The 21,649-nt window shown below is 37.0% G+C and overlaps 1 protein-coding gene across 6 annotated transcripts in view; it reads right to left on the bottom strand.

Annotated features, from left to right (window-relative positions):
- The window catches only part of CTNNA2 (catenin (cadherin-associated protein), alpha 2), a 1,182,142-nt gene that overhangs the window by 52,956 nt on the left and 1,107,537 nt on the right, over window positions 1–21,649 (bottom strand). For all 6 annotated transcript variants that reach the window (XM_011963728.1, XM_011963709.1, XM_011963731.1 and 3 more), the window contains 2 exons: window positions 13,303–13,416; window positions 5,675–5,856 (listed from right to left, as the gene is read on the bottom strand). In XM_011963728.1, the coding sequence (XP_011819118.1) occupies window positions 5,675–5,856; window positions 13,303–13,416 (296 nt within the window). The remainder of the gene's footprint in view (window positions 1–5,674; window positions 5,857–13,302; window positions 13,417–21,649) is intronic.

Genomic DNA, 21,649 nt, shown 5'->3' with positions numbered 1-21,649 from the left:
TCCTAAAAGAAAATGAAGAAAATAACTCCATTTACAATAGTATCAAAAAAAATTAAATGTTTAGGAATAAGCTTAACCAAGGAGTCAGAAGACTTGCATGCTGAAAACTACAAAATATTGTTGAAATTACAAAAATAAATGGAAAGTCATTCAATGAATGTGGATTGGAAGACTTAAGATGTCAATACTACTGAAAGAGATCTACAGATCCACTGTAATCTCTATCAAAACCCAAAGGCATTTTTGGCCAAAATTAAAAAATCGATCCTAAAATTCACATGGAATCTCAAGGCAACACAAATAGCCAGTCTTGAAAAGAACAAAAATTGTAGGCCTCACACTTTGATTTTAAAACTTACAATAATCAAAATAGTGTCATACTGGCATAAAGACAGACATGGAGACCAATTGAATAGAGTGCAGTTCAAAAATAGACCCTTACACATATAAAGTCAAATGATTTTCCACAAAGGTATTAAGATTTTTGCTAAGATTTAGGTCTTGGAAAAGGGCAGTGTTTTCAATAAATGGTGCTGGGAAAACTGGATTATCTACATGCAAAAGCAGCAGCAGTACTCATGTTATCTCATTTAAAAATTAACTGAAAATAGATGAAAGACCTAAACATAAGAATTAAAGTATAAAACTCGAAGAAAACACAGGAGAAAACTTCATGACATTGGATTTGGTAATAATTTCTTGGATATGACACTAAAAGTATAAGCAATAATACAAAAAAATAGATATTGAACTTCAAGATTAAAAACTTTTGTGTGTCAAACAACACTAGTGTCACTATTGTGTGTCAACAAATAGTGAAAATGAAGTCAATAAGAGAAAATAGTAATTCTTTATCAGGAATTTGTAATTCTTGATAAGAAATTAATATCCAGAATATACCAAGGACTCCTACAACTCAACAACAAAAAAGCAAACAACCCAACTGAAAAATGGGCAAAAGACTTGGACAGACATTGTTCCAAAGGAGATATACAATGCCAATAAGCATAGGAAAGATGTTCAACATAATTAATCATTAGGGAAATACAAATTAAAACCACCATGAGATACCACTTCACATCCTTTAGGATGGCTATCAAGAAAAACAGAAAACAAGCTTTGGCAAGGATGTGGAGAAATTTGACCATTGTGGAAAACTTGGACCACTTGTGTATTGCTGGTGGGAATGTAAAATGGTGCAGCCACTGTGAAAAATAATATTGTGATCCCTCAAACATTTAAAAGAATTACTATATGATCCTGCAATTCCACTTCTGGGTATACACTTAAAAGAAATGAAAGCAGGAACTTGTATACTTATACACTCATGTACAGTGCAGCATTATTCATAATAGCCAAAAGGTGGAAGCAACTGAAGTGCCCATTAAGAGATGAATGGATAAAGAAAATATGGGTGGTATATGCATTCAATGGAACATTATTAAACCTTTAAAAGGAAAAGCATTTGAGTATATGCTACAATATATGCATGAACTTTGAAGACATTGTGCTAAATGAAATAAGCCCATCACAAAAGAACAAATATTGTATGACTCAACTTATCTGAACTACTTGTATTAGTCAAATTCATAGAAACGGAAGGCAGATGGGGAGTTTACACTCCGTAGGTTCAGAGTATCTGTTGAGGAAGATGAACACGTTCTGGAGATGGAGGGTGGTAATGGTTGCACAAGGATGTAAATGTACTGAATTCCATAGAAATGTACACTTACAAAGGATTGAGATGGTAAACTCCATGATATATACCATAATAGAAAAACAATTTAAGTAGTCATATACAGCTAGTGGCTACTATATTGGACAGCACAAGTCAAAATGAGCCACAGTCATTTAGATAATGTGAAGTGGGCACTGAAAGAAGAAACAAATAGCTAACGGCAAAAAAAAAAAAGGAAGAAAAAAATCACATCCATGAAAGCATCAGAAGTTTGAGTCTTCCTATCCATGGAAGACAATATCGACAAGAAGACTGGCCACATTGGTTTATCTCCCCATTTTAAAATTGCGACCCGCAGCCCTTGTGTTTTTCTACCTTAGAGCAGATTTTGTGTTTTGTGGGTTTTAAAAGATGCTATGGGTAATCTCATGTTCTGAATGCAGGAGCAATCATATTGTCCCATCTGGAGTATGTTTTTAGTTTCCTTGGAAAGAGCATCAAGCCATATAATTAACTCTACTTATACAGATTCTTGAAACAGTCTCTCTTTTGGACATAGGTAATTCTGATGCAAAGGTCAATATCTGGAGTCTTTCCTGTGAAGTGGTCACTCCAAAAAAGAAAGTCAAGGAAAAGTATTACCGCATCACTGCCGTCACATCACCATTTATGAACTAATTCACATTTATTTTGTGAGAAGGTAATAAGTACTAATGTGAAAAATCTATGCCTCAGTATATTCTGGGTTAATATATTTAGTATTCAAAATTCAAATTCTGAGTCAATCCAAGTTATTTTTTATGCCTTCTCAATACCTCTAACATGTTAATATCAAATGTGACTCTCCAATAATGAGATACAACACACAAAAAGGCTATTTGCAAATGTATTGAACCATAAAAGTCACTTTTCAGAGACTTCTGAATATGCCTGGAAATTTTACTAATCAGTTGAGGCAGTATGAAGACAGCCCAGTAGAACAGTTGAGTGAATCTGGGGAATTTCAAGAACTCAGGTAGAACTACAGAATCACAAGTTGAACTGTTCCAGGTACTTCCTGGAATAGGTTGTAAGGTCAGACGTTAAACATGTACAAAATTAGGACAGAAGCCTACAGGTCAAGAAAGGTAGACCTTGAAGAGCAAACACAAGGATTTTTATTCTGTGAAAAAAGGAGCTAATGAAAGTTTTGGTGCAAAGGAAGCTGGATGACTGCCCTTCACTGGGCAGATGTGGCCTGGATGAGTGGAGAATCTGAACCGAAAGACCAGCTGAGGTACTACTGAGCATGTGAACTAAGCCAGCAAATCAAGTTTAGGAAACATAGAATGATTATATGATTTCTGAGTCTAGTGCTCAGTATTTGACAGTCAGTCTCAAAACTGTTGAAGATTTGAACTTAAGTTTGATTCTAAAAATAGCTTTGTTCTTTGCTGTACAATTAAACTTGAGCTGTTGCTATCTGCACACCTTTTGTTATTGGGAAACAAGACTAGCAACAGTCTATTTCTTTCTGAAAAGTGACATGAAAAGCATGAATTTCACTCCATGCAGGATGGTGCTTCTGCCATTGTCGATGAGATGGAAGTCAAGAACTGAGTGGGAAAAAGACATAAGGCATAATCAGTTTTATCTTCCATGAAGAAGTTATTACACATATAATGAGGCAGAACCCTTCCAATTTTAATAATAATGGAGTGGATATCACTGAGATTACTGAATCAAATTAATGAATTAGCTAGTGATAAGAATAAAACAACAAGATAATAAATGCCAGGGTATTGTGTACCCACATGCCCTTTACACATCTACATTAAGGAAAGTAGCCAAGTTTCAATTCCTAATCAGTTATATCCATTTCTTTAAATAAGAGAAAATGGTACTTAAGAATGTTTAGAGTTACGGACCTAAAATTATTCCTCCTTGAAGTGGAATATGCAAGTGGAAGGGCAATAATAACAATGTATAAGGTCAAATATAGTGAACTTAGGTGAGAGGCCACAAAGAAAGGCACTATTCAGCTGTCTGTAAAAAAAACAGGCTGTGCAGATGGAGGCAGCAATGAAGCCTCAACTTCCTATGTTGCATTTCGAACACACAGTCTACTCTGGTTCTCTAGTCATTAATTACTATATTCCTCCCTTTGCCCTAACAAAAACAGCACAAAAACTACTCATCATGCAGTGGGAAAAATTGTCACTAGTAGCTCCCTAGACATTTCATTATTCAAATCAGCATCAAATGATACGAAATTCCTAGGAAATTGAAGACACCTTCTTTTCACTTTTAAAACTACACTTTGACTAACAGACGTGCGCCTTATTTAACACCATGTAACAAGACCCCTCAAATATATCTTTTATAACTGTGCCTTGACCACAGTTATATAATCTAGAGAATTATAAAATGTGCTCCTGATCAAAACTAGTAACATGACCAGATTCATTATTCACTTTAATGAGATTATTTGTTCAAGTGATGCTATTAATGGATTGGATAATCATCAGATAAAGTACTAATAAAATGTTGAAAGCAAGCAAATTAAGTTATCATAGGCCTTGAGAAACAAGACTGAGGCTGCCATAATAGTTTGATTTGTAGGAAGTTTCAGACTGAAATAATGGCTCAGACTTTTTTCCTGCTGTTATGTTTTGTGAAATAAATGTGTGAAGTCTACAAAGACTAACCAAATGTACAAATTTGAACTTCTTATGAATACAATGACATTTAAAAGTCTCGAAGGGCTCCTTCATAACAGTAAAGTCATTCCACTGAAGTAAAAAACAATTTTAAAATATTTGGAAAAAGGGCCAAGCCATGTCATTAGTATATATTGGCCAGAGGCCAAGGGGGCGACACTGAGATATTCCATATTAAATTATAACTTTTAATAATCAATTCTAGCCTTTTCTTAGTAGAAGCATTCAATAACCATTAAGAAAAGTTGTCACCCATCAGATGATGTCTTGACATTCCCGTATATCTTATATTATTTCAATAAAAAGTATCATGTTAAATCATTAATACATCTTCGCGTATATGTGTGTTTTCCAGAAAAAAAACCTACGGTAAAACGCTAGTTTATATTTGTATGGCAGCATAATTTATACTTGCATTATCTCTTTGGATTTTAAAACTCTCTTCTGAAGTTGATAAGACAAGTGTTATTTCACTATTTCGCAAACAGAGAGTAAGAGACCTTCCCCCAAATCACCTGATATTCTGATTCAAAATTCAGGGAGGTTCCTATTAAGTTTTGCTCTCCCTTGGTTTGCCCTTTGTGTTGAAAGGGCAGATATATCACCTTCTTTTAAAGAAGAGACCAAAATGCAATGATAGAAAGAGCACTAAACCCTTGTTGAAGAAAAGTCTCCTGACAAAATTCTGACTGGTCACTTGATTTGTCAAAGGTACTAGCTCAGAGTTAAAGGAAATAAATCTTACACAACTTTAATTTCTCTGTGAAAACAACGGAATCTTAGATTGTTGTACCTCATTCTTAATATGTAAGAATAAAATGTGAGCTTAAATTAACACTAGATCACAAGCTAGTATTACAACATACTACATGTTTACATGCGCGCGCGCGCACACACACACACACACACACACACACACACACACACAGGTACATATTTTTCCAAAGGGATATTAATGAATCATTCACTTTATCTTCAGAATAATATTTAAGCATATTGCAAAATAGCACAGACCAAAGATGTGTCACCCATCCCCAGGGGTTTGATTTTATGACTGCCTCAGGGTAGGTAATTACAACAATAATTACAACATTCAATCTATTTCCTTGACCAAAAAGACCTACCTATCTGCCTGGAATTAAGTCTAGATCATTTTGACTTATACATGTAAATTTATAATATCACCACCTTGCCTTGGTATATTTTAATTTTTCAGCAGGCTCTCACATGCTAATACACACTGCTACACTTCTGGGTTTAATGAAAAAATCTTCAGCTCCCTGGCTCTGGGCCTCACCTTGTGAAGTCTGTCATTTCCATCATGATCATGCACATCTGCTTGGCCAGTACAATGATATCATTGCCGCTGTCGTCCCATTTGGCCACTTCTGCATCCAGCTTGCTTTTCTCTTGATGGAATATCTCCACCTGCTCAGCTATTTTTGCCTTCTCCTCCTGCGGTAGTTGCGCCATGATGGCCTGCGTGGGTTACAGAAAAAGCGTGAGTGACGGTGACAAAGGAAGTACAGACCGTATGTTGACTCTGCCTTCTGCGGATGGCAGAGCCAGACCCTGCAAAGGCTTATGAGCTACCCTGCCATTTCAGAAAGCACGTCTTTCTCCATTCCAGGGAGGCCACGAGTACCGGCTGATAAGCTCCCCAAAGTCCCCGTCCCACTCCCATATATGAAAAATACAGAGATATCCAAAGCTACTGTGCGCACTGGCAATAACAGAACTTCTCTGCCGCTTTGATGGCATATGTTTGTTCAAAAGAAGCTATTCTTGACAATTTTTATATTTGGTCTCAGGAAACTTTTACCAGATGAAAGAATGCACCTCTTTCAACACTGAAATCTGTTCAGAGAAGGGAAAAAAGAAAAACGGCCTTCTGTTACTGGAAAGGAGAGGAATTTTAAACACTATCTGAGCATCCAAGTGGGGGAGGATGGGGCTACTTTCTGAGTGTAAATGAAGGTGTCTACAGAGAGATGCCAAACAAAAATCCCCTGCCCAGGGCATGCCAGGGATGGCACGCCTACTCCCAGCCCTCCCCCATCTCCTTTAGGGTGGTGGCATGCCTGTGGCTCCTCGTTAAAGCCTTTGAGTACGTAGGCAGAAAAGTTATAATGGGATAAAGTATAAAATTAGGAAGCGTGGGTTCATTTTCAATAACTGCTAGGTAAGAAAATGTAGAAAAGGGAAAACTGCAGTCTTCTCCTTATTCATGGATTCCTTCATTTGCCAATTTGCCTACTCTCTAAAATATATTTGTAACCCCAAAATCAAGGCTTGTAGCATTTTTGTGGTCATTTGCAAATGTGGGCAGAGCAGCAAAAAATTTGAGTTGCCTGACATGCATATTCCCAGATGAGGTTGAAAAGGCAATGCTCTGCCTTCCTTTTTCAGCTCTCATACTGTAAACAAGTGTACTTTTTACAGTCTATTTACTGCTATATTTTTCATATATTTGTGCTTTAAGTAACTTTGCTGTTTAAAACGGCTCCAAGCATGGTGCTGAAGTGCATCTAGTGTCCCTGAGCATGAGAAGGCTGGCATGTGACTTATGGAGAAAACACATGTTAGCTAAGTTTCAATCAGGCATGAGTTACAGAGCTATTGGCTGTGAGTTCAATGTTAATGAATCAAAAATATAAAGTGTCTAAACAGAAACACCCATTAAACATAGTTATGTATTGATCAGCTGAAGAAAATGTCTTGACTGGCAGCTCTGAGGAACCTAATGCCGTATTTCCCCTAGGAGCAATGGTTAAATATTTGCTAATTAAATGTTCATGATGACTTCATAGAACATAACTATCAGGAGTAATGAGAATCAACTATGTTTGTTAAACACCATTTAGGTAGCATGCCCTGAATGAAATGTTTGACATCACCTTATCACATCCCCCCAAAACTGTATGCAACCTGCGTCACAGACAGGGGAATGTGAATAGGTGCTTCCATTTCCCCGCTTCTGGGATACGCATATTTTCCAGCAGACAGACCAAGAGAGTACAGTTTGGGGGACTGCAGTTTCTGCAATGAACAAGTAAAATAACACAAGAAAAATGCTTCCTAAATTGTAAATCTTCTCCCGGTGTGAGTGAATAAATTTGGAAGGACTAATAACTAGTATCGGGCAATGTGAGCTCAGAAAAACTGGGTTCAACTAGGGCTCTGTAGCTGACATGGGTTAACACTTCACTGTTATATGGATCTATCATTGATCTCTTCATATAGAATCTGGGTATAGTAAATAATTACCTCCAAAGGTGATGGTGGGCAGCAAATTAAATGTGTTTTTTCAAAAAAATGAAAGTAAGCATATATAGAATTATCATTAACATTACATTAGAATTTCCGCCATTAGTTTGCCTTTCCAACTACCCCTCTGGCTCATTTCTTAGTTGCCATAGGGAAAGGGAGGGGCTTGGGGTCTATGCAACTATCTACAAATAGAAGATGGTTATGATTCCTTATGTATATCAACAAATACTGGGTACTGTGCTGAGACTTATGTATGTCAAATAGCAATCTACTTCATTATTCTAATACTATTACTATCCCCATTTTAATAATAATATGTAGGCCCAGAGAAATTCATAAAATTCCTAATATCACACAATAGGCTGTAGGAACAGGATTCAAACCCATTGAACTAAGATCAGTCTTAACCATTGTACACAACTGGATCATCAGTTGTGCGTGGCCATGCAGCTTACCCACTGTCCAGGGTTCCTCAACCAAGTGGGGCAAGGGTCGCTGAAATCACTGCACTGCTCACCAGGCTGTGCATCCTGGTGGATGCCATAGACATGAGTTGCATATGGTGTCTGATTTGCCTAACAGTATCCTTCCCAGATGCTTCTTACTAATAGCCACATCTACTAACTTCCATGGATGCATGTATGTGGCTTTAAATAGCATGTGTACATATTTTTGGATATGCATGTGTATGTGTAAATTGTAATCCATATTTAAAAATCCAGACTTGCATGAATACTATTGTTATTTAAAATACTGTATCTTAAAAGATATTGTTAAAATAGCTTTAAAAACTGTATTTAAAAAGGTACTTGATATACGTGAGTTTATTATAACCTCACATTTGCAACGTTGTGTTCATAGCAAGAGAGCTATTCCACTATATTTGAGATATGTCTGATTTACAGAAATTAAATATGCACCTTTTTCCTTAACTATCCCTTTCTGATGACCTATTGCTGTTTTTGGTTTATTGTCCTCCTCATACAAAAGAGCAAATCACACTTTACTTAGACCTCACCTCACAGGTCCTAAACCAGTATCATTTAAAGCATTCGCTAGGTGCTTCTTTGTAAAAGAATTCATAAAACTATCAGCAGACTCCCAGAGTCAATGTTCAATCCCCAGATGAAAAGCAATGCACATTTCATTGTCCCAACACAAGGTTAATTTGCACACTGAAAGGTGTATACTTCTCTGTCAACTATAGCACTTGGGTCTCCATTATACAATTTAGCACTTGAATATTAACTGCTTTGCTTTGCTCTCTAATTAATTCCTATGAATGCCCTACTGCTAACTTCTTTATATGCTTCCCTAGGGTTTAGGCTGCCATATCCTGCCCATAGTAGAAGCTTAATAAACATCTTTTGACTGACTGCTTAAACATTTTTCCAATCACTGCATTAACATAATTCAAGAGAAGTTGCCAGAACTGACACACACATTCTAAGGACACAATTCTGAAGAAAAACTGTCCCCTCCAATGCAAGTTTGCAAAGGAAGATATGATTTTGACTCTAGAGATGCTTGACCTGCATAATACACTTAATGGTGTGTGACTTGGGTGAAAGCATCCTTCCATTTGCCTCTGCTTATGTAGCTGTCAATGAGCTGAAGTCTCTTCCTAAATATTCTTAAAATGCTCTTGCTTTTAAAAATTCATAATTGACCTTTTCTGAAACTGGAATTTAAAAAAAGGTTATCTATAAACAGTAGATCACAAACTGTGAAATTTGCAAGTTAATCAAATTAGAATTCAACACATGAGTTTTAATTAGGTCTTATCAATGTAACTCAGCAGTTTGAAATGTTAACACATTAAAGCCATTCTAGCTAGAAAAAAATAGAAGCCAGCTACATTGAAATCAAACTCAATATAAAATACCTAACATGCAATTGTTCATTCCCTCAAACTAAGGGAACATGAGAAAAATTATCTTCATAGCCAAGAGGAAAGGGGACATATCAGATTTTCTGTTTGTATGATATGATTACCCGGGACAGGTTAAATTTCTGGTTTTCACAGTAGCCAAGCACAGCTGTCCAAATTGTTGATCTGCCTGATGTGGGGTCCCAAATTAGTGGTATCAGAGAAATTAATCTAAAAAGATTCCTTCCCCCAACCCCAGAGTCCCTCCCAGCCTTTCCTCTGAACCACCAACCATTTTTTGGTGATTGTTATAAACCCTACCTATTAAAAGTGAAAATCACTGATAAAAGCAAGCAACCACTCAAATAGCACTGAATCCTCTCTTCAGTTTAAATCTCAAGGAGATTTTGATATAATTATCTTCTAATTTCCGGAGGAAAAAAATGATTTTTAAAGTCTTTGGGTCCCCAAATTGACAAGCGTTCATTTCTTAAGCATAAAGCAAGAGGCTAACATTAAGTTTCAAGTACAGGAATGTTTATAAATAACAATTAAAGGGACTAAAACTCAATGTGCCTGTTTCTACTCACTTGACTTTAAAGCAGTATAATAAATATAAGTAGTTAAGAAGTAGGTCCTTTGATTCTTACCCGTCTCTAGCTGTGAAGTGAATTGGAAAATTGAGGTAATTGTCCTATTAACTCAAGTAAAAACTCTCATGATTGCCTGAATTATCCAACTCTTTCAGGTGAAATTAGCTAGCCTTCTAATGAATGATTAGCTCAAGCCACAAGCATCATCACCATTACCACCAACTTAATTATTACATATTTATATGACAAATCCTGTGATACATTTTATCATAGAATTCTTCCTTTGACCTTATGAGGTAGCGTATGAGGAGATGAAGTGTGCAGAGGTTAAGAAAGTTGCCCCAAAGTCACACAGCTTCACTAAGTCCATATTTAAAATCAGGTCTGTGTGACTCCAAATAATATATTGTATCACTAAGGTTAAGTGCCCAGCAATTGTCACTAACCTATTTTAACTATGTCAACCTGTGGAGAAATAGTTTCTATTATGTCATGTCTAGGATGAAAGGGTACCATATCACCTCCATATTTTATCAGATCACCACCATCCATATTGATTCCCATTCATCTCCCCTCATCACTCCCGCCCCCTCTCTCCTCTCCCTCAGAATGTTGTAGGCAAGCAGCTTACATGGGCATATAAAGGAAAGTTTGTAAATACTTTAATTCCAGAATTTGAGAGCAATGTTGGATGGGGTTACTAAAAGCTTATCTCCCACTTAAACCTTCTTATAGATTAATTAATCATTTTCAGAAAGGGAAACTTCTCTAAATGTGAACACAAAGTAATATCATTAACATGGGAGGACTTGCTGCTGGGAAGAGCAAATGCCTCTGTCAAAGACAAAGTTTGCCTCCTTCACAATTTGGAACAACTTAGCACACTTTGCTGGTCAAAAGTCTGACCATCTATCATTTCAGCAATTCAATGCACCCTCTTATTTCCAACTTAACAGCCATAATTCCATGTCTCTGATTTGTCATCATATAATTACAGGCTACAATAGGCTGACTCAGTAAGTAATGCTGTCTGCTGCAAGTTAATCATACAGACCACATGAGGGACCTCAAAGACAAATGAGCAAGTGTTGAATTTATAGGAGTGCTCTGTTCTTACTATCTTGGACCCTGTTTCTAATTCATGCTGGAAAAAACTCTAAGACTCTAGTGTGAAGAAATAATAGATGATAAAGACAGGAGTCTCTGAATTGTATTTCCGCCCATCATCATTGACTTGAAGTCTAATGTAAATAAGGCTAGAATTCTGTTCTCAGTGAAACAGAGGTATATTGGGACTCTATTCTTCCTTGTAAAAGTGGGACTGGTCATGACATTTTGACAAGATGGTGATTATAAAGCAAGAGGAGTTGTACAACCTGTCTTTGTCTTTAAGAAAACTAGTCAGTGGATACTAGGCTGCATGTATACTGAGTTGCAGTTAGTCAGTCAAATTGACTGAATTGCTTCATGTTTGGATGAATTATTCAAAATTGCCCTTTGTCAGTGACAAAAATGCTGGTTTTACTTAATTCTGAAGATGAATTGACTGTTTAATCAGTCTGACGTTTTGCCAACACAGAGTCAAAAGATTTTCAAGTTACTGACCTTTCCAATTTTCAACATTTTAGGGGGGATTAAATAGAATCTGCAAGAAAATTTTGAAATAGGGGGCTGAATGCCTACTTTTCTACTGTCCCACCATCGTGTGATCAGAAAGGATTTCTCTTAGAAAGGATAATTATCACAGTCATCTTTATTGAGCATTTACTGTACATCTAATATTGTGCCCATTATTTTACAAATATTAAGGAATTAAATCTTCATAAGAATCCTATCAGGTAACCCTGTTATTCACATTTTAGGGACAATAGGTCTGAAACTCAGAAAAATTAAGCAACATGTAGCTTTGAGCATGGTTCTAATGCTGCTCTTTATAATAAAAAACCTAATCTGTCTAAAAACAAAGCCTTTGTCTTTAATATTCTTTTACCTTCACATCCCTCCTATTAATGTTTGTTTATATCTTTTGGATCACTTGATTGTTGGGTGAGAATTTCAGGGCATAAAGCATATAAAAGAAATTGGGTTTTAGACACAAAGTCTTTCTTGACTAAACATCTCCTTCAAGTCCTCTTTATTTTAACCCCTGATTATTTTTCTTTCATAATTCTTAAGGCAGTGTGGGCTTTCTGGGGTTTCCCAATTTCTATTTTAAATTACCACCTCTTTCTCAACCTCCTGCTTTCTATTCATTATCTTTTATTTAAATAAAACTTAACACAGAAAATTAGAATATCTAATTCTCAGTTATACTATAATCAGATTGTTTTTACTCTTTGGAAACTGAGCCTTTAAGGGGAAGAAAATTTCATCCTCCTATGCAATTTCTAAAGATTTCATCTCTCACCACCAGCTTAATTACGTACAGCTACCCTCTGGGTGATACAGCTAATCAGATTGATCCAAATTTAGGATGCTCTTTGGACCAAATGCATTGGTGAACAGTATCATGGATTACTCAAACGTCAGGCAGAGCTGGTACTCTCTCTGTTGCTTCCTGATCCTTAAACTTGCATATTTCTAATTTGTCTCTAATTTATTTTTCTATCACATGGTAGACAGATCTAGGAATACCACCATGGGAGTAGACAGGCATCATGAGGAAACAAAACATTCTCTATCTAATGGCCTTGAACCCATTTCAAAAGATATGATCTTAGATATCATAGAACATAGGCCATTGTATGGAGCAGCAGCCCAGCTATTAACAAAGTAGTACCCTGATTCCCCATTTGTCATTGCCTCTTGTGTTGACAAGCTCGGAGACTTCAGAAAGAACAATGGTGACTGTGCCAATGCAAAATTTGCTGTGTTACAGTGTCCCCTATTAGTTTATCATCCAGTTGTAATACCCAACCCCAACAAAATCAATTATACACATAAAAGCTTGCTGTGATGTGGTTGCTATGTTTCTAGTGATACCAAAAGAGGGGAGTTAGAGGAATCAGGAGCAGTGGTGGTGATTTTCACTGTGTAAAACGTGATTTGCTATAAACCACCTCGGATGACAGCACAGATTTCTGACCCATGAATCTCTGGGGTACCACGTCTCTGGAGTTTAGAAATACCCTCAAACCATTTTAGTAAACACGGGCCGTGTGCGCCAAGCCAAAGTCTTACATGTCCACTCACCCGTGCGCTCTGCCCTGCAATGAGCTGGTCATCCTCAGTCTGAACACTTGTCCTACTACGCACATCGTAATCTTCCTGCTCAAAGTCAGAATCATCCTCTAGTTCTTCTGGGGTCTAAAGACAAAAAGAGAAAAATGAGCATATTTAAATTGATAACCTTCACCCCCATCCACACACTTCATTGCAAAGGCTAAATATCCCTCAGAAAGCAGAGCTCATAGCATCCTACATAGCATCCACACAGCTATGTGGGTGGGTATTAGCTGGAATGCAGTCAGAAAAATCAAGCTGCCCTAATTTACTTTAAAATATATATTTTATTATTTCCTCATACAGGTATAGTAACTCTAACTTGAAGTGATATGCTAATTTTTAAGAAAAATTATATATTTGTGTATTATTTCTACCCATCCAAATCTATTGAAAGAAAAGAACCATCAACAACAAAATGTACTCCTATACTTCTATAATGCCACTTTTGCTCTATAAACAAAAAAAGGTGATTATCTCCAGGCCAACGGCTAGACCTGAGGGAATAACTGGTCACAAAGCCGTAAGGTATAAAGGTTATAAGCACAGGCTCTAGAGTCAAGACTGCTTGAATATGAGCCCCTGTGTGCTTATAAATAAACTATCTTACCTCTCTTAGTTTGACTTCTTCCTCTGTAAATTGAGGTTGATAACAGTAGCTACCTCTATGATTGCTGTGAAGATTAGGCAATGTGTTCTCTGTATAGTATCAGACACAGAGTAGGTATTTTTTAAATGTTTGCCATCATTATTACTTGGGGTTTGTTGTTTGTTTCGAGACAGGGTCTCACTGTGTAGCCCAGGCTGGAGTACAGCAGTGCGATCTTGGCTCACTATAACTTCCACCTCCCAGGTTCAAGTGATTCTTGTGCCTCAGCCACCCAAGTAGCTCGGATTACAGGTTTACACCATCATGCTTGGCTAATTTTTGTATTTTTAGCAGAGACAAGGTTTCACTGTGTTGGCCAGGCTGGTCTTGAACTCCTGGCCTCAAGTGATCTGCCTGCCTTGGCCTCCCAAAGTGCTAGGATTACAAGTATGAGTCACTGTGCCTGGCCCATCATCATTATTAGGATTTTTAAATCAATTCATTCAACAAAGTTTATGAAATGAAGCTACTGATTACCACATACCCATAAAGGATTTAATAACTTTTACATATATATTATCAATTTAGCTCAGATGAGCACAGTGACATTAGGGATCATTCTCTATTTAGAGGTAATACAAGGTGCAGATAAGACATGTGCCCCATGTCCCTAAATTAGTTAATAAAGAACCAGAAGTTACATCTAAACACCCAAGTGTATCTGACTCCAAACATACTTCTCATTAGTTTTTGTTGTAGTTTATTCACATAACAAATTGAGCAAGACGTGAAGTTATAAAATGGCTTAAAAAGAGTAGAGTTAGATCAAGATCCTTTCCAATCTATAACATCAGTGATAAGGAAACGATAAGAAAGAATCCATAAGCCCAGGAATAAAATGCCTTTCCATCTTCAATGGCAATAATAATAGATAACTGTGCATTAAGTGCTTAACATGTGTCTGTCAATGTTTTTCCTAAGTGCTTTACAGGCACTAACTCATGCAGGTTTCTTAACACTCCTTTGATGTAGACACTAGTTTCTCCATTTTCCAGGTAAGAAAACTGAGGCATGAGAGGTTTTATCTTGCTCTAAGACTTTGCTAACTCTATGAGGTTAAATTCGAAAGGTGGAAGGATGGTGGACAAAAGTAAGAGAGTGAATCAGTGTGAGATTAGCCTGACAGGAGATGGTCTTCCACAGACTGCCTCTTGGCATATAGTAGGACCACATTCCAGGGCAATGCCTTTCAAAAGAAAAGAGCAGACCGCAAGAATACCAATGATGCAGTTGCCCATTCCCCATCCAAAAGGGCACATTTTTTTCCTGCTGGTTTCTTTGGTTACCACAGTGTAATTAATCAGGTGCGGTTATTGATGAAGCCTTGAGATTGGTCAGACAGGCATAAAATGGGGTCCTTCATGCCAATATCATGTTATGCCTAGTAATTTTCCAAGCTTTGGCATATCACACTTGTTTTTCCTTCTCTCTCACCATCAACCTTATTAACATTCACTCAGTCATCTACAGATGTTTACTTTCATAGGAATATTAAAATAAGGAGAGAAGGAAGAGGTTTTGTTCCCATATTTTATTAACTAAAGCAGGGGTACAGTAGGCAGAGCCCAGTTCAAATAACTGGTTGTGTTTTTATTGTGGACAGAGACAATATTCTCTGATCATTCCTCCCTCTTTTGCAGTGTACTGTGGGACAGTTATAGCAAGTTGGTAAATTCAGCTGACAGATGAGATGACAAGATTACAAGCACTTTTTGTCATTAGTTCTTGAAAGAGAAAAAGTAAAATCTAAAATCTCATTTAACAAAAATAAGCAGAATATGACAGTGCTTATAGTACTGTGTCCAAACATTTCAGTGATCTGTGCATTTAGTAGAGGAGTCAATGACAAACCCAACCTGGCAGCATAAGGCTAATAATGATGAGTTTTTATTCAAGTGACAATGGCCCAAGAACCAAAATAAAGAAAAAAACATTAAAATCAAAAAAGATATTAACCTGGATGAGGACTCAGGGGACCTGCATGTTTTGACCTAACTCTGCCACTCACAAGCTATATGTCTTTGGCAAGTCACTTAGTTTCACTGCTTCTGTGTCTCCCTGCTCATAAAACGGAGATTATAATTGCTATTTGCACTTTCTGCCCCACACGACTCCTAAGCTCAGATGTATAGGAAAATGCTTTAGGAATCATAAAAATTAACTAAATTCATAAATGATGGTGATAATTACTGTGCTTAATAATAAAATATAACACCTAATAACAACAGCAGCAATAATAATGGCAATCATTGTTTATCACCCACTATGGGACAGGCATTCAGCTAAAGAATTTGATCCTTACAAAAACCTAATGAAATAAATGTAATCGCCATTTTATAGGTGTGTGAACAGGCTCAGAATTGTTGAGTATACTTCCCAAAGCATCACACCTAGCAAGTGGCAGAGGTGGACAAGTTGAAGGTTTCAGAGCTCATGCTTTTAACCATAACAAATACCACCAGACAAACAGATGAGCTTAAGCTATTTTCATGTGCCTTAAACATGAAACAAAACCATCCAACCCATCCATATAAATAGTTCTGTGCATGTGCAGTTTGCTAATTGCATGTGAGTATGTCTCCTACTCATGGCATTAATTTTTGAATTACTCATTTTTAAAACTATGAGTGCTATTTTTTAGTTGGTCAAAGACCTCCATGAATTAAATGAAACATGGAAAATTACAGAGGATCTGCAAATGGGCCCAGGAAGATTACACTTGTATTACTAGATAGTGTTACAGGGTAAAGGAATAAATAAAATAAATAGTTCACTGTACTGGAGAATAGAGACTGAGGGTGAAAGTTCTACGTGCTCTTTGGGAAGGCCTTTCTCAATAAACAGAAACCACTTAAAGTTTACTCCTAGTTTCCTGCTTCCATTACTTTCTGTTTTGTTGTCGAAGTCGGTCATACCTGTAAAATGGCACAAAGTATTCAGACTCTAAAATCTCTCTGAAGAGTCTACGAGATCGACTTGTGCTCACTACATGGGCCAAGGGAGATCATGTGGCTTGACCAGGGTCATACCACATGTCAGTTGCAAAACAGGACCCATTCATCTGCTGCTGGTGCTCAATTTCCTCTGCAACAGACTCTATAGAGAAACACAGTGAGAAAGTATTGAAGGATTCAGTCATTTCACCTGGACGTGTGAGTTGAGTAAATTTTACACGTGAGCCAAGACGAAATGACTCTGAATCCTTCAATATTTTCTCATGTCTCATAAAATGTAATAAGAACCATTGAAAGAAAGGGCCCAAATGTGTATGAGAATTTCACTGGAAGAAGGCTGAGAATATAGGTTGGCAAGAGAGTTTAAAAGATGCATGACGTAGGATTTCCCAACAGAGCTCAACACCACTGGAATGGGCTGCAGACTAGAAAATCAAATTAGAGATCCAAAGGCCTAAAACAAAACAAAACAAAACAAAACAAAACAACAAAACAAAACAAAATAAAATAAAATAAATTTTAATCAGGGGTGATTGGCAACCAGTGACTCTGGCCTGGCCTGGATTACTCTGGAGGTTCCTACCTGATCTTGCTTCTGCTCTTGCCCCATACATTCTGTTCTCACCAGCATAGGCATGGTGGTCCTTTTAAGGTCTAAGTCAAATCATACGATTTCCCTGCTCAGAACCCTCCAATGGCTTGCAACTCATTCAATAAGGTCCTTAGGTCTCTAGGCCAAGTTCCTGGCTCCAACCTTTGCACTTGCCATTCCCTCTGCCTGAAACATACTCTGCCTGAATACCGTTAGGGCTTATTTCTTCTTCCTTCTCCCAGTATCTTCTCAAATGCCACCCAGGTATTTCCTTTCATAAGATCCATGCCCACCAGAAGCTCTATCCCTTTAGGCTACTTTGGTTTTCTCTGTGGCCCAATGTCTGACATTATATTTCCTTGTTTATTCTCTGTCTCCTACCAGAGGAATAGAAATCCTGCGAGGGTAGAGACTTTTGTCTGCTTTGTTCATCTCTGTATTTAGAGCAACTCCAAAAGTTTGGACATCTAATAAGCTTTCAGCAAATAAATGAATAACCAAGAGAGAATTACCAATTTTTAATAATACTGAACTATTTCTAACTAATAAAACTAGACACCTTAAGAGGCCATGTTGATTAACAGGATAGTGACAATCTATAATAAGTAAATTTTGTTGCATAAGTAGTTTATAAAGTCTTTTCAACTCTTTTTTTTAGCTGTGACAAACATTGACTCCAGCTCCTATAATTTTGATAATACTGTTGACTTATTTAACAAATTCTAGTTCATTAATTGACTACATAAAGACAAACTTCATCCTACCAGAATGAAGAAAAGAAATATTTCCTGGGAGCATGCTAAGTGCTAGATCTATGCTACTCCTTCATAACTGTGGTAACATTTGTCACCACTTGTGTACAAATGAAGTGCAGACAGGTAATTAGCACGCTGATGATACCAGAATAGTTGAGCTGAATTCCAAACTTTACTGCTTTAAAGCACCCTCACGTAATTTTTTTCATGGTGCCCTTAGGCTAAAAAAACAAGAACAAACAAATAACTATAACAATTATGTCCATTATGCAGAGTTTGGCCCAATCAACCTAATCCATTTTCATAACCTATAATAACAAGTTATTATTGGTACCTGTTATATACTGTACTTCTCAAATGTTGGAATCTAAATGGACACTCATCAATTTTAGAGATTCCTTTTTACCAGTGATTGCTACAAACCCAGCAGCACATATGAATCAAAAGGTATGTACCAACGTAATGTTTAAACTGTGATTTGTAACTAATATTTCATACAGAATTCAAGAGATGTCTATGTGCTACCTTTGAAATTTTAAAATATCCGGCAATGCTCCAGGGCACCTTGATACACAGTTCAGGAGATGTGAAGTTAAACTACAGACCTTTATCTGAACCCTGGTTCCAGGCCCTATTATGTCTTTTACCTGCTTTTGAAAGTATCATACACAACCAAATTAATGAGTTCCAAATGCAAAAGATTCATCTATAGATATCATCATAGGTCTTTCAGGGTCATTCTTACAAGAAGCAACTACTGTTTCATTGAATACAAATCTCCTGACACCAAGATATTACCACCTTCTACCCTACTCACTTATCTTAATTTACAATGCTAAAAGTTTAACTTTTTGTCTTGAATATATACTTGGTGGTCCTCATTATTTATGGATTCCTTACTTATTTGTCTACTCCTTAAAATTCATTTGTAATCCCCCAAATCAATAACTATCTTTATTGTTATTCCCAGACATCAAGAGTGTAAAAAATCTGAGTCACAGGATGTGCATGTTCCCAGCTAAGGTCAAGCACCACAGTGCTCTGCCTTTTCATTTAAGGTCTCATACTGGAAACAAGTGCTCTTTTTCTGGTCTATTTAGTGCCACTTGTCTTGTGCTTTTTGTTGGTGATTTCTCTATTTAAAATGGCCTCCAAGTAGAGTGCTGAAGTATCATCTAGTGTTCCCAAGTGCAAGAAGGTGTGATGTACCCTACATAAAAACACATGTGTGTTAGATAAGCTTCGTTCAGTCATCAGTCAGCACAGTTGGCCATGAGTTCTGTGTTAATGAATCAACAGTATGTTGTTTTGTTTTGTTTTTGAGACGGAGCCTCACTCTGTCACCCAGACTGGAGAGCAGTGGTGTGATCCCAGCTCACCATAACCTCTGCCTCCCACGTTCAAGCAATTCTCTTCTCTCAGCCTCCCAAGTAGCTAGGATTACAGATGTGCACCACCATGCCCAGCTGATTTTTGTCTTTTGTTTTTTTGTTTTTTTGTTTTTAGTAGAGATGGGGTTTCACCATGTTGGCCGGGCGCAGGTGATCTGCCCGCCTGGGTCTCCCAAAGAACAATACATATTAAAGAAGGTGTCTTTGAACACAAACTCACATAAAACAAGGTTAAGTATTGATCAGTTGATAAAAATGCAGCCAGAAGCTCAGTCACCTAACCCTGCATTTCTCCTAGGAGCAATGATTCAAGATTCACAAATTTGGTGTTCACAGTGAATTTGCAGAACACTACTGTAAGAAATGAGAAATGGCTATATGTTGGTCTGCCAGATTTGCATATATATTTGTAAGCCACTTTGTGGGGATAATCAGAAAATTATTATGTACCTGACAGATCCCAATGGGCAAGCCTCAGGAAGAAGGGAAAAAAAAAAGAGTTTTATGGAGGACGGGTAGAGTAGATTGCTCCAAGAGAAAAGGGAAGTTCTGAAAGCTGAGGCTGGAATACAGTAAGAACAAGCTTTGTCTACTTCAGAGGGTTGCCTGGAGCTGGCCTGAAGCACTCGGATACCAACATCATCATTAAATATGTATTGCCTGCCAAGAGACAAGATGATAAAGAACTTGACCCTTCAGGGTCCTTTCTGTATTAGTTTTGGGGGAAAAAAATCTTTCTTTGCAGCCTTTGGGAGGGAAGGAGGTATGGTCAAATTTTCTGGGAAAGAAACAGTTCTACCTGTCTTATTGTCTATCTTCCTTAGTACAAGGGATTTTTTTTTTAAAGTAGACTCAACCATTACATTCAGACAGAAAACCAAGAAATTATTTAAGTGCAAAATGAAGCCATTTAGGTGCTGAATGGAGAAGGATTTTAAAAATAACAATTTGTACATACTGTACACTTCTCTCCTAAATTTTAAGTGGTGTGAAATCCATCTAATCAAATCACTTAAAATATCGAAATAGAGAAATGACACTTCACGTGACAAAGATATGACATTTTATCTAACATTGTGTGTGTATGTGTGTGTGTTACAGCTCATGAATGAGCAAGTGAATGAGGGCTATAAACTTCCTCAGCTTCCCAGATGAATGGTTGTCACAAACATATGAAGGCTAACAAAGCAGAAAAATGGCAAAAGAGCGAATATAGCTTGAGGATTACAGTGGGATTTAGTACCAAAAATGCTTTGAAAATATAACTCTCATGCCCTATTACCTTATTTCACAAGTTAGTACATAATGGGAAAAAATGATCTCATTTGTTATGGGCCTAAAAGGCTGAGTATCCTTCCCTTGTCCTCTCTTCCAATTCTTTTATCCCTTTTCTCTGTCATCCTCCCATCTTTCTAGGTATCTCTCTCTCCCTTCTCTCTAGTGCACTCACACGCGCGCGCACACACACACACACACACACACACATACAGAAAGAGAGAGAGATTTAGGCTCTGTGCCAAACAAAACACCACAGTGTGCCATAAAATAATATTTTGGAGACATTTGGTTAAATAAAATGTATTTTTAAAATCATAACTAATTTCACCTTGTTCTTTTTTCTTTTTTAGTGTGTTTACTAGAATATTTTAAGTCACAAGTGTGGATACCATTCTACTGGACAGCATGCTTTTGGGATTAGCACTGCAGAAGCCCCACCTCTGCTTCAACTGTAATAGCCATAAATGTGCTTTTGCATATGCAGTATATGTGAAGAAATAAAGATTATTATGTGGCTAATAAATATGTGTGAACATTACTAAGCTAAACTGTTGGTTAGATAAGGAGAAAAAACTTCATCTTATATTGGATTATAAAGCAGTTAAATAAAATGAGTTTAGGTAGATGTCTTAACAGACATATGTGAATTTGCCTTGTGGGTGAACAAAGAAAGTTACAAATGAAACTATATGAGATTT

The sequence above is a fragment of the Colobus angolensis genome, unplaced genomic scaffold (genome assembly GCF_000951035.1).
Source record: "Colobus angolensis palliatus isolate OR3802 unplaced genomic scaffold, Cang.pa_1.0 Scaffold118, whole genome shotgun sequence".
NCBI classification, from domain to species: Eukaryota; Metazoa; Chordata; class Mammalia; order Primates; family Cercopithecidae; genus Colobus; species Colobus angolensis.
Note: the sequence above shows the minus strand (reverse complement) of the source record. Positions and strands in the feature narration are given on the sequence as shown.